At 41.3% G+C, this 14,948-nt stretch overlaps 1 protein-coding gene across 1 annotated transcript in view; it reads left to right on the forward strand.

The window, feature by feature from the left end:
* LOC122564614 (hemicentin-1-like) overlaps positions 1–14,948 on the forward strand; it is a 429,834-nt gene that overhangs the window by 328,275 nt on the left and 86,611 nt on the right. Inside the window, exons 73-78 of the mRNA XM_043719704.1 lie at positions 2,373–2,500; positions 4,369–4,525; positions 5,705–5,826; positions 10,995–11,159; positions 13,005–13,112; positions 13,929–14,066. Coding sequence (XP_043575639.1) covers positions 2,373–2,500; positions 4,369–4,525; positions 5,705–5,826; positions 10,995–11,159; positions 13,005–13,112; positions 13,929–14,066 — 818 coding nt within the window. The remainder of the gene's footprint in view (positions 1–2,372; positions 2,501–4,368; positions 4,526–5,704; positions 5,827–10,994; positions 11,160–13,004; positions 13,113–13,928; positions 14,067–14,948) is intronic.

Below are 14,948 nucleotides of genomic sequence, written 5' to 3' on the forward strand. Positions count from 1 at the left end.
AACCCGAGAATGCAACTTTAAAAAAAGGGTTTTGTGATTTACACATGAAAGAAGTGAAACTATCACTGTATTCTAACAGATGAAAGGCTTAACAGACAATCAATTCTTCAATGTATAATTTCAGTTACATCACACTGCAAATTTTTGCTATAAATTCTGTGTTACGATCGAGCCCTCCACAATCACCTGATGAAGGAGCGTCACTCCGAAAGCTAGTGTGCTTCCAATTAAACCTGTTGGACTATTAAAAAAAAGTGATTCGAATTAAACCTGTTGGACTATAACCTGGTGTTGTGTGATTTTTAACTTTGTACACCCCAATCCAACACCGGCATCTCTGAATCGTAATTAGTTGAGATTGCAATACTGATCGCTTGACACTGCAGTGGTTACAGCCTGCCAATGTGAAAATGAATCTTTTATCCCTTCTCTCTGCTTCCTGTTAGGCAGCTAATTATTTATCCATAATAATGTATTAACCTATCCACCACAAGCTCCTATAGTGGTCAGCTTTGATCAGGCGTCTGACTGAACGCCTTTTAGGAAGTCCAGGTACATCACATCCACAGGTACCTCTTTGACCATGTTACTTGTTGTTTAATCAAAGAACTCTCATTAGTTAGTCAAACACAATTTCCCTTTCATAAAACCAAGTTGATTCTGTCAAATTGCATTCTGATTTTCTCAGTGTACTGCTATAAACTCCAGTATACCGTGTATTTTCCCTGACAGATGTTAGGCTAACTAATGTATAGTTACCTGCTTTCTGTCTCCTTCCTTTCTAATAGAGGAGTTGCATTATTTATTTAACAATCTGGTGGGACCTTTGCTGAATCGAGTGAATTTTGGAAAATTAAAACCACAGCCAGTTCTTTTAGAGCCCGAGAATGAAGTCTGTCAGGTACTGAGTTGTTCTAATCATTTCCTCAATACTCTTTCCACTGTGATTGTAATTATTTTAGTTCCTCCCTTACTTTTTCACCTGTTGATCCATAATTATCTCTGAGAGGTTGTTTGATCTTCTACAGTAAAGATAGACACACAATATCTGTTCAATTCATCCACAATTATTTGTCATTATTAATTTCTCGATTCTTCCGGGAGGACCCATACTCACATTAGTTACACGTTTGAAGCATTTGTAGATCCTCTTGCAATCTGTTCTTATGTTTCAAACTAGCTTTTTCTCATACTCTAATTTCTCCCTCATGGTTACTTTCTTCATTATTCTTTGTTGAATTTTAGCTCTCGCCAATCTTCTGATCTACCACTAACCTCCAATCAAATTTTTCAATGTCAATTTGATAGATCTTGCTACTGTACAGTGCTGAGTGTGAGTGCCAAGTGCCTCTCTAATATCTCACCCAAGTTGACAGTCTTTATATGTGTGGTTAGACGCTGAATATCGCAATTTGTTCAGCTTTAGGAAGAGTGTGTTACAGATCCAACTTCAGCCCTTCTTCACTAATATGTTTCCTGCTCATAAAAGCAACAAGAACAAGAGGGCATGGAGTCTAAAGTGTCACTTGCAAAAAAAAAAGCAATGGTGAAGTGAAAAAAACTTTTCAACTTAGCAAGTAGTCTGGAATGTACTGCATGAAACTGCGAAGGAGACCGGTTCAATTGAGCTATTCAAGAGGATATTGGATGAAAATTTGAATTAAACTGGTGCAAAAATATGGGCAAAAAGCAAGAGATCAGCATTAGGTAACGATGCTCATTTAATGAGCTTGTAGCAGACATAATTAGCCCAATTGCCTCTTTTTACACCTTAACAATTCTGTGACCTGTGATGCTAAAGACACTTTTTTCATTGCCGTAAACACACACTTTTAATTGGGGACCACTTAAATGGGATCCTTTGCTAAAGACTTCCTGCTCTCTAGCCCAGGAATGCAGGGGGAACCTGCAGACTTCTCATCTCTTTACTGGCTAACAATATTCAGAATTAGTCTAGTTCTTTAACCTCTATGATTTGGTGATCACAAATGTTCCAAATAGTTTGCATTCAAAGTGCTCTTTCTTGGAAGGACCCATGCAATTAAGCAGTGATTCCTGAATACATGAAGGGAGAATTGTGGGCACCCATACTGCATGTACTAAATGTTCTATTTGGAAGGGTTTTCAATTGCTAATTATCATAAAGTCATTTTGGAAGGATTCTTGTGGCATAGTGGTAGTGTCCTTCCCTCTCGGCTAAGACACCTAAGTTCAAGCTGCTCTAGAGGTATGTAATAATATGCCTGAACTGGTTGGTTAGAAAATATTTTAAAAAGATGATGGGTTGAATAGTCCTTTTCATCAAGGTGCCTTTGACATGGTTATGTTTCTCCCTTCCCTTCTGATTGGGCATTATTGACTTTTGTTTGCAGGTATGACTTTCTTTCTGAGGGATCTCTACAGATCCACTCTGTCCAGGTTTCGGATGCTGGCCATTATCTTTGCACAGCTTCAAATGCAGTTGGAACAGATCATCATAGGATCGAACTACAAGTTTTGGGTATGTTGATTTGATTTGATTTATTGTGGTCACATGTACCTAAGTACAGTGAAAAGCTTTCTTTTGTGAGCAATACAGGCAGATCATAGCAAACAACGACATACAGATCATAGGGTGCCTAGACAGAGAGAGGAGCACAAGGTTATAGTTGCACAGAAGGTGCACAGAGCAAGATCGCCATTGGTAAAATCAACAATATTTGAAGTTAGAGAGGTCCATTCAGCAATCTAATACCGGTAGGGAAGAAGCAGTTCTTGAACCTGTTGATGCATGTGTTCAAGCTTCTATATCTTCTTCCTGCTGGAAGAGGTTGGAAGAGAGCATTACCGAGGTGGGAGGGGTCTTTGACAATTTTGGCAGCCTTTCCGTATCAACAAGAAGTGCAGATGGATGTGGAATTACAAGCTTAAATAAATAAAGAATTGTGGATGCTGGAGATTGAAATAGAACCAGAAATTGCTGGCGAAATTCAACACATCTGGCAGCATCTGAGGGAAGAAACAGTTAATGTTTCAAGTTATTAGAACTGATAGCAACTGGGAAAAACTAATGTTCGTGCTAAAGAGGAGGTTGGGGGAGGGGAGTAGGCACAGATGAGCAGATAGGTGGAGATGGAGAGAGAAAGAAGTAAGGGGATCGCACATGGCAGGCCAGGGCAGAAGAGAGACAGAACAAGTGATATTGAGGGCTGAGGGTAGCAGAGAATGAGTAGTCTGTGCTGAAAGCAACATGTGCTATACAAAGAACAAAGAACAGTACAGGAACAGGCCCTTCGGTCCTCGAATCCTGCACCAACACATTTTGCCTTTCCACACTAAAAATGTTTTCACTTTCAGGATCCATATCCTTCTATTCCCTTCCTATTCATGTTTTCGTCCAAATAATTTTTGAATACTACGATTGTGTCTGCTTCCACACCTCCTCTGGCAGCATGATCCAGGCACTCCTCACCCTCTGTGTGAAAAACCTGCCTTGCACATCTTTTTTAAACTTCCCCCTGTACCTTGAACCTGTGTCCCCCTAGTAATTAACCCCTCCACCCTGGGAAAAGCCTCATACTTGCCACTCCATCCATGTCATTCACAATCTTATAAACCTCTATCAAATCCTCAACCTCCTGCATTCCAGTAAAAGCAAACCTGTCTATCCAACCTTTCTTCATAGATAAAATCCCACATACCAGGCAACATCCTGTTAAACCTTTTCTGTACTCTCTCCAAAGAATCCACATATCTTCTGGTAGTGTGGTGACCAGAACTGTACCAAGTGTGGCGTAACTGGAAGCTCTGGGTCATTTATACAGGCACACATAGGTATTCTACAAAGCGATCACCCAGTCTGCGTTGTTCTCCCTAATGCTGAGGAAACAAAAAATACAGTAGACTAGATTGAATGAAGTACCTAGTCAACAATATTCAAACCTTGAAATGGGGTCACAGTGGGAAAAGGCTTGGGAAGCACTGACCGAGAAGAAGAAAGGCAGCAGATACCTGGTTTCTCTCCAAATCACACGCCATCCTGACTAGGATTATATCACTTTTCTTCACTGGGTCAAAATCCAAAAACTGCCTTCCTAACAGCACAATGAGTGTTCTTACACCACAAGGACTAAAGTGTTTCAAGAAGGCAGCTCCACCACCACCTTTTGCAGGACAGACATAACTGCTGGCCGAGCCAGCAATGCCCACATCCCATGAATGAATTAAAATAATAAAAACCGACTTTCTGGGATGTTAATACTTGAGTGGGGAGTGAACTTATTTCAGGAAAGAGAAGTGATCCTGTATTCTTTCCAGATTTTCCAATGAAAGAAACCCTCGAATAAAACCGTTGTCTCACTTTTAAGAAATTTTCTTTCTTCCAATTAGGTGCTCCCATCATCAGTCCTGCTTCAACTAACATCACTGCTTTGGCAAATGTTCAAGCAGAGTTGAGCTGTGAGGTTTCAGGAACCCCTAAACCTGAGGTGATCTGGAAGAAAAATGGTAAACCTCTGAACTTTAAGCTGCAACAGAACATGTACAGGTAACACTGAGGGATTGAGTGGAAAAATGTGTTTGCTTGAGAGACTGTGTTAATAGGCAGTTAGAACTTTGTTTTAAAAACTGGGAACCGGTGAGTCAGTTGTGCCAATTTTCTCCAGGGGCTTCAATTGAATCTTGCCTAGATTGATGCAATAAAGTCTACTTGCTGACCTCTACAAGAAATAGTTTGTGAGAGTCCAAGTCAATAGTGAAACGCACAAGAAGCAATGTACATTTCACAAAATACATAGTGAGATTAGTAATCTCAATAAGGAAATTTAATACTTTTGGACAAGAATATGGGAATGATATAGAATCTGTCAGGACAAAAGGTGGCCATTCAGCCCATTGTTCCTGTGCTGGACCTTTGAAGGAATGTTTTAGTTTGTTCTATGTGTGGTTAGGATGTGGAAGTCTCCACCTTAGGAAGAGATTGAGGCAGAAAGCCTTGATGCTTTTGAAAAGAAACTAATGATAAGCGCATGAGAGAAAAGGAAATAGAAAGATAAGCTGAAAGGTTGATCTGAGGGAGATGGAATAGTAGAGAAACTCTTGTAGCATATCAACACTAACACATGCTGAGAGGGTAATTGGCTTATTTTGTGCTGTAAGTTCTATGCAGTTCCTTGACATTGGTGCAGTAAGAGGTGATTATGAAAGGCTGAGGTGTACTGCTGTAATAAAGTAAGCTCACTCAAAAGTTGCCTGATGAAAGACCTGAACAAAGTACAATATTTACAATACAATATGTGTTGGCTGATGCTTGAGATTCCATAAGGGGTAATAATTCCATCCTTTTATTGGAGCTAAATTTGGGACATTCTACATTGAAACTGAAAGGAAGCAGCACCCTATAGAAACTACAGCACAGTAAACCAATTTGGTCCATTATCTCTCTACTGATGCTTTCCAATTTGCCCCCACACTGTAGGATCAATCCTGGAAAAGTGGAGTTACTGAATGCAGCTACACATAATATGTAGATTTGCATATAATGTTTGAGAACCTTAGGTAGATAATTTCATTATTTATTCAAGCTTTTGAACAATTAAACTCCCCCTCCTGCTCATACTTCAGAATCTAGAGAAAACTAGGACAGCCCTTACCCTGTTTACTTCTATTTGACCAATATCAGCTAATTGTTGACGCAAGTCTTCATGTGATCATTATCTTCCCTCAGGTTGTTGCCTTCGGGATCGCTGGTGATCATTTCGGCCACCACTCAGGATACAGCACTGTATGAGTGTGTGGTGTCTAATGAGGCAGGTGATTCCCACAGGCTCATCCAATTCACGGTCCACGGTGAGGCTTTCTTAATCCAAGTACGAGTCATTTGACAAGTGACATGGTAGCTGATATGATGCATTCTTAAGAATAAGTCAGAGTGTAGTTGAAGGAAAAGTTGTCAAAGACATCTGGGAGGTAGGGTGGGCGTGTGGGTTTTGGTCTCTTACTAAAGACAAAGAGTAGTACAGTTTCCATGTTGCCATTTTTTTCCATAATTCCATAAGATGCTTCTTTTTCTGTGAATGAAACAGCGGCATTGCCCATGCAAATTCAGAAGGACTCTTGTATGCAATCTTTGTCATATGTCCCTAATTTTTCAATGGGTTCCTGTCTATTTTCTCTGTTATGTCTCTTTCTTTCTCTCTCTCGCTCTGTCTCTCTTTTTGTTTTATTCCCGTGTCTCTTTCCTTGGCACAAATCTTTCATTGAGATCATCTTTCTCTTCCCTCTGTCTGCACACTGATATTTCTTCCAACCTGACTTTTTGCAGTAATTTGTCTTTCCTTTGACGTCTTAACAAGGTCTGTTAATGACCAGCATTGTCTGCTTTTCCCTGGCATCTCATGTATATATGTATGTCCCTTTTTGTATTTTGCCCCTTTGACATCTGCGCATTGGTCCACCAAGACTCATGATGCCTTTCTAAACTAAAAACCTTCTGCCTCTATGCAGTCCATATCCCTCTATTCCCTGCCTATTCATGCATCTGTCAAGATGCCTCTTAAACATTGCTGTTGTAGCTACCTCCACTACCTCCATTGGCAACGCATTCCAGGCACTTAACACCCTCTGTATAAAAAAACCTGCCTCTCACATCTCCTTTAAACTGAACTCCTTTTACCGGAAACCCATAACACCTACTAATTGACATTTCTACCCTGGCAAAAAGACTCTGACTATCCATTCTATTCATGCTTTTTATAATTTGTTAACTTCTATCAGGTTGTCCCTCATCCTTTGGCATTCGAGTGAAAACAAACCAAGTGTGACCAATGTCTCCTCATAGCTAATACTCTCCCAATCAGGCAACGATCTTAAAACCATTTCTGTATCCTCTCCAAAGCCTCTACACCCTTCTGATATTATGGTGACCAGAAGTGTACAAACTGTTCCAAATGTGGCCTGACTAAGGTTCTATGCATCTGCAACATAACTTGCCAATTTTTATACTCTATGCCCCAACCAATGAACGCAGATATGCCCTATGCCTTCTTCACCACTTGTGATCTCACTTTCAGGTAACTATGGACCTGTACATCTAGATTCCTCTGTATGTTAATGTTTTTAAGTGTTCTGCCTTCCTGCATTAGATCTCCCAAAATGTATCACCTCACAGTTATCCAGAATAAACCCCATCTGCCATTTCTCTGTCCAAGTCTCCAGTCTATCTATATTCAGCTGTATCCTCTGGCAATTCTCCGACTATACATAGCTCCCCAACTTTTGTGTCATCCACAAACTTAATAATCAAGCCACATTCTGCTCCAAATCATTTATATAAAATTACAAACAACAGAGGTTCCACTACTGATCCCTGTGGAACACCACTGGTCACCAATCTCAAACACCCTTATGCTGCTACTCTCTGTCTTCTATGTCTAAGCCAGTTCTGCATCCATCTTACCAGCTAACCACAGATCCAATGTGACTTCATCTTTTGTATCAGTCTGCCATGAAGGTCCTTGTCAAAAGCCATGATAAGGTCTGTATAGACACCATCTACTGCCTTGTCCTCATCAATCATCTTCATCACTTCCTCAAAAATTCAATCAAGTTTGTGAGACATGAGCTTTCCTACGCAAAGTCATGCTGCCTAATGCTAATAAATCCAGATTTTTCCAAATGTGAGTAAGTCCTATCCCTAAGAACTTTCTCCAGTTATATCCCTACCACTGACCTGTCTGTAATTTCCTGGATTGTCTCTCTAGCCATTCTTAAACAAAGGAATAACATTGGCTATTCTCCAGTCCTCTGAATCAATTAAGTGAGTAGTGCCTAGAGAGAGATAACGTCCTTACTTTTTGTAGTTGTCGTCTGCTAGGCGGGATTGAGAGACCCAAGTTTGGTGACTAATATGTTACGTTGTATAATCAGTTCCTGGATTGTTGGCTGTAGTTGATAAGGTTCGAAATGGCAAGAGAACTTGGCCCCATAGAATGTAGCTTTGGCAGTATGTAAGAAATCAGGAACACTTCAGTGTCCATGCTGACTACATAGGCAGGAACTTAACATCCTCTGTATAAAAAAACCTGCCTCTCACATCTCCTTTTAAACTTAACCCTTTTACTTGAAACCCATAACAACTACTAATTGATATTTCTACCCTGGCAAAAAGACACTGACTATCCATTCTATTCATGCTTTTTATAATTTTGTAAACTTCTATCAGGTTGTGTTCACCTGCATTTCCTGAAATGCCACAAGGAGCACCTGGAGCCACGGATGCACTCACTATGGAGCATCCATGAGGCTGAGAATGTCATTGATTCCATGTTTAGCGATTTGACCACACCAACGGGAAGAGCTACACAGACACAGTCGAGTTGGGTAACTACCAGGAAGAAGAGTAAGCATAGGCAGACAGTGTAGGAGGCCCTTGTGGCCATTCCACTCTCACATAGGTATACAACTTTCGCTACTGCTGGGGGGAAAGCAGCAGCCAGATCAACACAGTTGTTCGAAGTCTGGGCAAACAGTAGTGACAAGAGACTCTATAGACTGAGACACAGCCTGTGGCCGCAGTTGAGACTCCAAGATGGTGTGTTGCCTCCCTGGTGCAAGGGTCAAGTATGTCTCTGAGCAAGCATAGAATATTCTGAAGGGGAGGATGAGCAGCCAAAGGTTGTGGTCCATATTGATATGAATTACTTGGCAGAAGGAGACCTGAGAGGAATTCAGAGAGTGAAGTAGCAAATTGAAAAGCAGGAACTCTAGGGATGTAATCTTCGGATTACTTCCTGTACCATGTGCCAGTGAGACTAGGATTAGGAAAATTGTACAGTCGAATACTTGTCCAAAGAGCTGGTGTTGGAGGGAGGGGTTCAGGCATGTGGATCATTGGGACCAGGATAAGGAAGGACTGGTTGTGCCTAAACTAGAGGGGCATTGGCTTCTTGGCAGGGAGGTTTGGTAGTGCCACTCGGGAGTGTTTAATCTAGTGTGGTAGGGCAGCGGGAACCAGAGCAGTAGGTCAACAAGTAAAATGACTGAGGAGGAATCAGAAACAAAGGCCAGTAAGACTAAGAGGAAGAACAGACAGGGAGAGATCACTGGACACAGCAAGACAGGTGGTCAGAGGTGTATTTGTTTTAAAGGGAGGAGCATGACAGGGTAAGGCAGATGAACTTAGAGCTTGGACAAATACATATAATTATGATGTCGCTATTACAGAGAGGATTGGTTGAGAGAGGAACATTCTGGGACTTAGGTATTTCAGATGAGATGGAGAGGAATGTGAAAGAGGTTGGGGAGTTACATTACTGATATGGGAGGATATCACAGGTGTACTGGGGGAGAGTACCTTGGAGGGCTCATCCAGTGAAGTCAAATAGGTAGAGCTCAGGAATAGGGAGGGTGCAAACATTTTGAGGCTTCCCAACAGCCAGCGGATAATAGAGGGAACAGATCTGTGGACAAATTACGGAAAAATGTAAAAATAACAGGATTGTTATGGTAGTTGCTTTTAACTTCCCCTATCTTGACTGGGGCCTGCTTAGTGGCAGGGGCTTGGATGAAGAGGAGAGTTTGTCAGGTGTGTCAAGGATTTTTTTTTTGAAACGAAATAGAAATAGTCCAACTAGGGCAGGAGCCACACTAGATTTGGTACTGGGGAATGAGCCCAGTCACGTGATCAAAGTTTTAGTGGTGGAGCACTTTGGGAAGAGTGACCATAATTCTATAAGTTCTAAGTTACTTATGAATAAGGCAAGAGTTGTCCTGGGTGAAAGTATTAATTTAGGGAAGGCTAACTATCACAAAATTAGGTAGGAACTGGGGAATGTAAATTAGGAGTGGCTGTGTGAGGATAAATCAACATTTAGCATGTGGGATTCTTCTAAAAGTCAGTTGATTAAAGTTCAGGACCAACATGTTCAAGTAAAAATGAAGGTTAAGGATAGGGTGGCACAGTGACTCAGTTAGGGGTGGCATAGTGGTTCAGTGGTTAGCACAACTCCAAGGACCCGCGTTCGATTCCAGTCTTATGTGACTGTCTGCGTGGAGTTTGCACATTCTCGCCATGTTTGCATTGGTTTCCTCTGTGTGCTCCGGTTTCCTCCCACAGTCCAAAGATGTGCAGGTTAGGTGAATTGGCCGTGCTAAATTGCCCATAGTGTACAGGGAAGTGTAGGTTGGGTGCATGAGTCAGAGGTAAATATAGGATAATAGGGTAAAGAAATGGGTCTGGGTGACGTACTCTTTGGAGGGTTGGGCTAAAGGGTCTGTTTCTACACTGTAGGGATTCTATGATTCTATGACAGTAAGATTAGGGAACCTGGGATGACAAAAGAAATTGAGAGATTAGTCAAAAAGAAAGAGGAGGCATATGTAAGGTTCAGGAAACTGAAGATAGACAGAGGACTAAAAGGGGCCATAGAATTTCTTTGGCAAAGAGTATTGAGGAGAATCCCAATGCAGTTCATACATACATAAGGAGCAAGAAGATAGCTAGGGAAAGGGTACATCCACTCGAGGACAAAGGAGAGAATTTATGTGTGAGGCCGGAAGAAATGGGTGACATCCTTAATGAATACTTTACATCAGTATTCACAAAGGAGGAAGACATGGTGGATGTTGAGTCGACTGACTCGAATGCACTAAAGTAGTTTGCAGTTTAGACTTGTCTGCTAAGCCAATGATACTTGCCTTCTAAGTACTGGTATTCAAATATCTTCTGTCTCACCCAGATGTGTAAGATCCTGTGGTGGGATTTGAAGTTGAGCAGACAAGATATCCCCGGTGTCCCTTGATCAACATAAATCTCTCAGACTATTCATCTTTTATCACATTGTTGTTTGTGATAAACTAGCTGCTGTATTTGTTATTTTACAACAATGACTACACTACACATCAGAAGTACTCGCTTTGCTATCATGGGATCTAGAGTCATCGAAAGCAGTATATAAGTTCAAGTCTTCTGAAGCTGAATGCTGTGTTTTAAGCATTGTTATTTATTTACATTTCAGTTCCCCCATCGATCGCTGATGACTCTCCAAGTGTTACAATCACTAAAATGTCCTCGGTGGTGTTGACATGTCACACAACTGGAATTCCAGAGCCTGCAGTGAGCTGGATGAAGGATGGAGCTCAAATGGGGAACCGAGGACCAGGGTACAAAATCCTGCCCACAGGTTTGTGCGAGATTGAATGTTAAATTCAAATTGATTTGTGTTCATTTTAGCATAAGTTTTTGATCAGGTGACTCTGGTTATCTTTGTCTTTTGATGAGTGATTTAATCTGTTCATCTTGTGAGATCTGTCTCAAACTAATTTGTGGTGCAAGATGCTGTGAACTGAAAAAATATGCAAATTATGTTTGAATCTTGTGATGAATTAGCTAGCATCAATCACAGCAAAAAATGGTAGCAAATATGACGTAGATCTCAATGACCAGTTTGGCCATCTCGAAAGCCTTTTTTGGAACACTGATGAAGTTGTTCAGTGATCTCCCTTCAGCCTTCATGGCTGATGGCATACTGCTTGGAAGAACTACTACATGACAAATGGATGACTCATAGAGAGTCCCACTGCTTAATCCAAAGGATGAAATCTTGCTCACAAACAGTGGACACTTATCAATCATCTTAGAACCGGTCATGGTTTAGATTACATTACAGTGTGGAAACAGGCCCTTCGGCCCAACAAGTCCACACCGACCCGCCATAGAGAGTCCCACTGCTTAATCCAAAGGATGAAATCTTGCTCACAAACAGTGGACACTTATCAATCACCTTAGAACCGGTCATGGTAGATAGATGTTGCCTTTCCTTCTCCTTTCTCAACCTGGGTGTAACTCCTAATCAGTAGTTAGAATCTGGAATGTGGTGACACAGGTTCAATCAAAGCATTCAAAAGGAAATTAGGTAATTTGAAAAGGAATGTTGTGCAGTGATGAAGATAGGAAAAAAGCACTTAATGCCATACATTTGCTCATTTGGAGAGAATGCATTCACAATGGGCTCAATGGCCTCCTTTTGCATGATAGCATTTCTATGAATTTTTTCACACCTCTGCAATTTTCCCCCTGAATTGCTTACATCCAAGAATCAATCTTAATTTCCGGACATTCCAAATCAATTGCTGAAGATTGGCATTCTGGTATGCCTGAGACAAATATGTATAAGCTTTAGATGAACACTAGGGTCAGACATGGTGACTACACCTTCCCCAACCTCTTCACTGTCATATGTTTCTAAAAAGAAAAGCAGCCCCTTTGGCAAGATTCCAGAGAGTGAGCACACCTGTGAGACAGTGTCCACAGTCAGGATGAAACATTTACCAGTGAGCATGAGCAGTTGTAGACGCAGAGGAATACAAGAGTATTTTCATTTTAGCAACGGGGTAATTTTTGACTCCTGCCTGATAGCAGCATTGGGAGGCTGAAACCATCTTCCAGTTTGATGCTCATTTGATTATATCACAGCAAGCTGTCAGATGAGCCCTTTGTGACAGGTCACTGGTTGTGAGATGATGGGAAATTGGCCAGTGAACAAACTGAGCAAGTTGGAGCTGGGAGAGGTGACAGGAGCTGCTATGTGGAATACTGATTTGGTTGTGGGTCACAGTAAACTACTTCTGTTCCTCCCACCCTCAAAGAAAAGCCTTCCACAGTAATTTTGAGCATTTCCTGGAATGTCCCATGGAGGGCAGTTCAAAGGCACTCAGTGTCCACTTGCATTCAAAATTCAACAGGGGGTCCTGCAATTTGCATAGGAGTCTGATGTGCACATGGGGAAAAAAGGTGTCATAAAGCTTGAAGTCTGAGATAGGGTTGAGGAGAACTCGTCACTTATTCAGCTGAAAACTGCATTAGACATTCCCAGTTTGAATAGGGGTTGTCTGGTCTTCAACTGCCAGTTGCACATATTTCAGGCAAGAATTACACAGCCCTGAGAGTGCTCATCATTTCTCTCAAAGGATTTTGCCGCAAGTATCGCAGTTATCAGGAACTGTTTCTAATCGTTGTGCTTCTGCAGGAAGTCTGGAAGTTACCACAGCAACCCTGAGCCATGCTGGCAACTACATGTGTACAGCTCGTAATGTGGTGGGGACAGCACACAGACATGTAACACTAATTGTGCAAGGTAAAGGAATTCAGATTTCCATTTGTATCTGCCCTTTGCACCTTCCTGGAAAACATTCAACCCTAAATGAAGTTAATATCAGATGACATATTCAAAGATAATATTTCTATGTTTAAAAGAAAAGAACAGTCTCCTGAATTACCAACTTGTACTTACACAGTTTCCACTTGTTAGGTTTCTACATTCAGATTTTCTCAATATTGAGCATTCTAAAATGGTTCCTTTTTTGCAGATAACCAGACACAGTATATGCTACATGATTTGAAGGTGGAGAGTTAACAAAGACTCTTGGATCCCATCCAATGATTTTTGGTCCTGATGAGCAAGAGGCCAGAATGAAAGGAATGTAGTGATTTCAGGGCTGCAGGGCTGGAAGTCACAGAGAAAGGAAAGGATGGAGGCCATGGAGGGATTTGACAATGAGCTTGAAATTGATGAATTGCTGAACTAGAGGCTTCTGTAATCCAGCAAGGATAGGATACTGAATGAATGGAACTTGATGTGAGTTAGGTTATGGGTAGCTGAGTTTTGGATGATTTTTAAGCTTGTAAAGAGTGAAGGACAGGAGGACAGACAGGAGAGTGTTAAAATAATCAAGTTTAGAGTGGACACTTAATCAGTTTCTAAAGTGTTAATCATTCTATTTTAATGTTGTCACTGTCATCTTACCATGCATGGGAGTTTGTTGTACCCAATTCCTATATCACATCAGTGGCTACCTGAAATTATGAAAAGTATTATGCAAATTAAAAACTTTTTTTCTTGTTTGCTCATCCTGTTTAACTGCAGAATTTCTGTTATCTTTTGCCTGCCTAGAGCCTCCTGTTATCAAGCCCCTACCTTCCACAGTGGAAACTGTAGTGAATAGAAGTATTATCCTGCCCTGTGAGTCAACAGGCACGCCAAGACCCAGTATTACCTGGCAGAAAGAGGGTGCCACCATCACAAACACAGGTATGATAGAGAAATCACTCAATTTTCTTGAGGTGCAAGGTATGTGTCATTTGCTAATGGAGTTGGAGAGCAGAAGTTTGGCTATGGGTTGCCCCCATTGTGGCTGAAATTTTCATAGACAAGGGGGTTGAGAGTTATGGGGTTGCAGACAGGAAAGTGTGTTAAGACTACAACCAGATCAGCCATTATCTTATTGAATGGTGAATTAGGCTTGAAGGGCCAAATGGCCTACTCCTGCTCCTATGTCTGTTTTCATTCAAGTCAGGTAAACCAGATTTGTATTGTAATGTTTAAAGAGACTAGGTGCCCATTTGAGTTGAGACTTACCCAGCTGTTACAAACAGAGACCGGATGTCTAATAGGTAGCAAACTGTCCTTCCAACACTAAGAGCTGACTAAGTCCACTCCATACTGACGAGTCTACTGTATGCCTGTAAGCTTAAGAATCCTCCCTGTGTGCATCACAATCTACTTCCTGGAACATGGCTATTTGTACAAAACTAATATTAAATTGGTTTACTCAAGGGAACATGTATAAAAGGACTGGTGGTTGTGCAGATGTTTCATGGTTCCCTCAGAATCCAAGTTTAGTGGCAGCATGCACTGTTGCATACATGTGGTACTCTGGAGCAATAGATAGCAAGAGAGGCTCTGTCATTCTTTTCATGATATGGTTGACCAGGAATCTCTTCTACTCTTATCATCTGCCCTTGGCATGTGTTTGAAGTATTTGCAGGTTGATAGGATCCACTTTCCTTGGCGGCCAAGTTCTGGATTGGAACTCAAACCCAAAAATTCTGATTCAGAGACAGGAATAGTATTCACAGTGCCACGAGATGATCTACAAAGATGGAAATCCCCAAGTTGTATAGCAAGGAATGC

This window comes from Chiloscyllium plagiosum, chromosome 30 (assembly GCF_004010195.1).
Source record: "Chiloscyllium plagiosum isolate BGI_BamShark_2017 chromosome 30, ASM401019v2, whole genome shotgun sequence".
NCBI lineage: Eukaryota > Metazoa > Chordata > Chondrichthyes > Orectolobiformes > Hemiscylliidae > Chiloscyllium > Chiloscyllium plagiosum.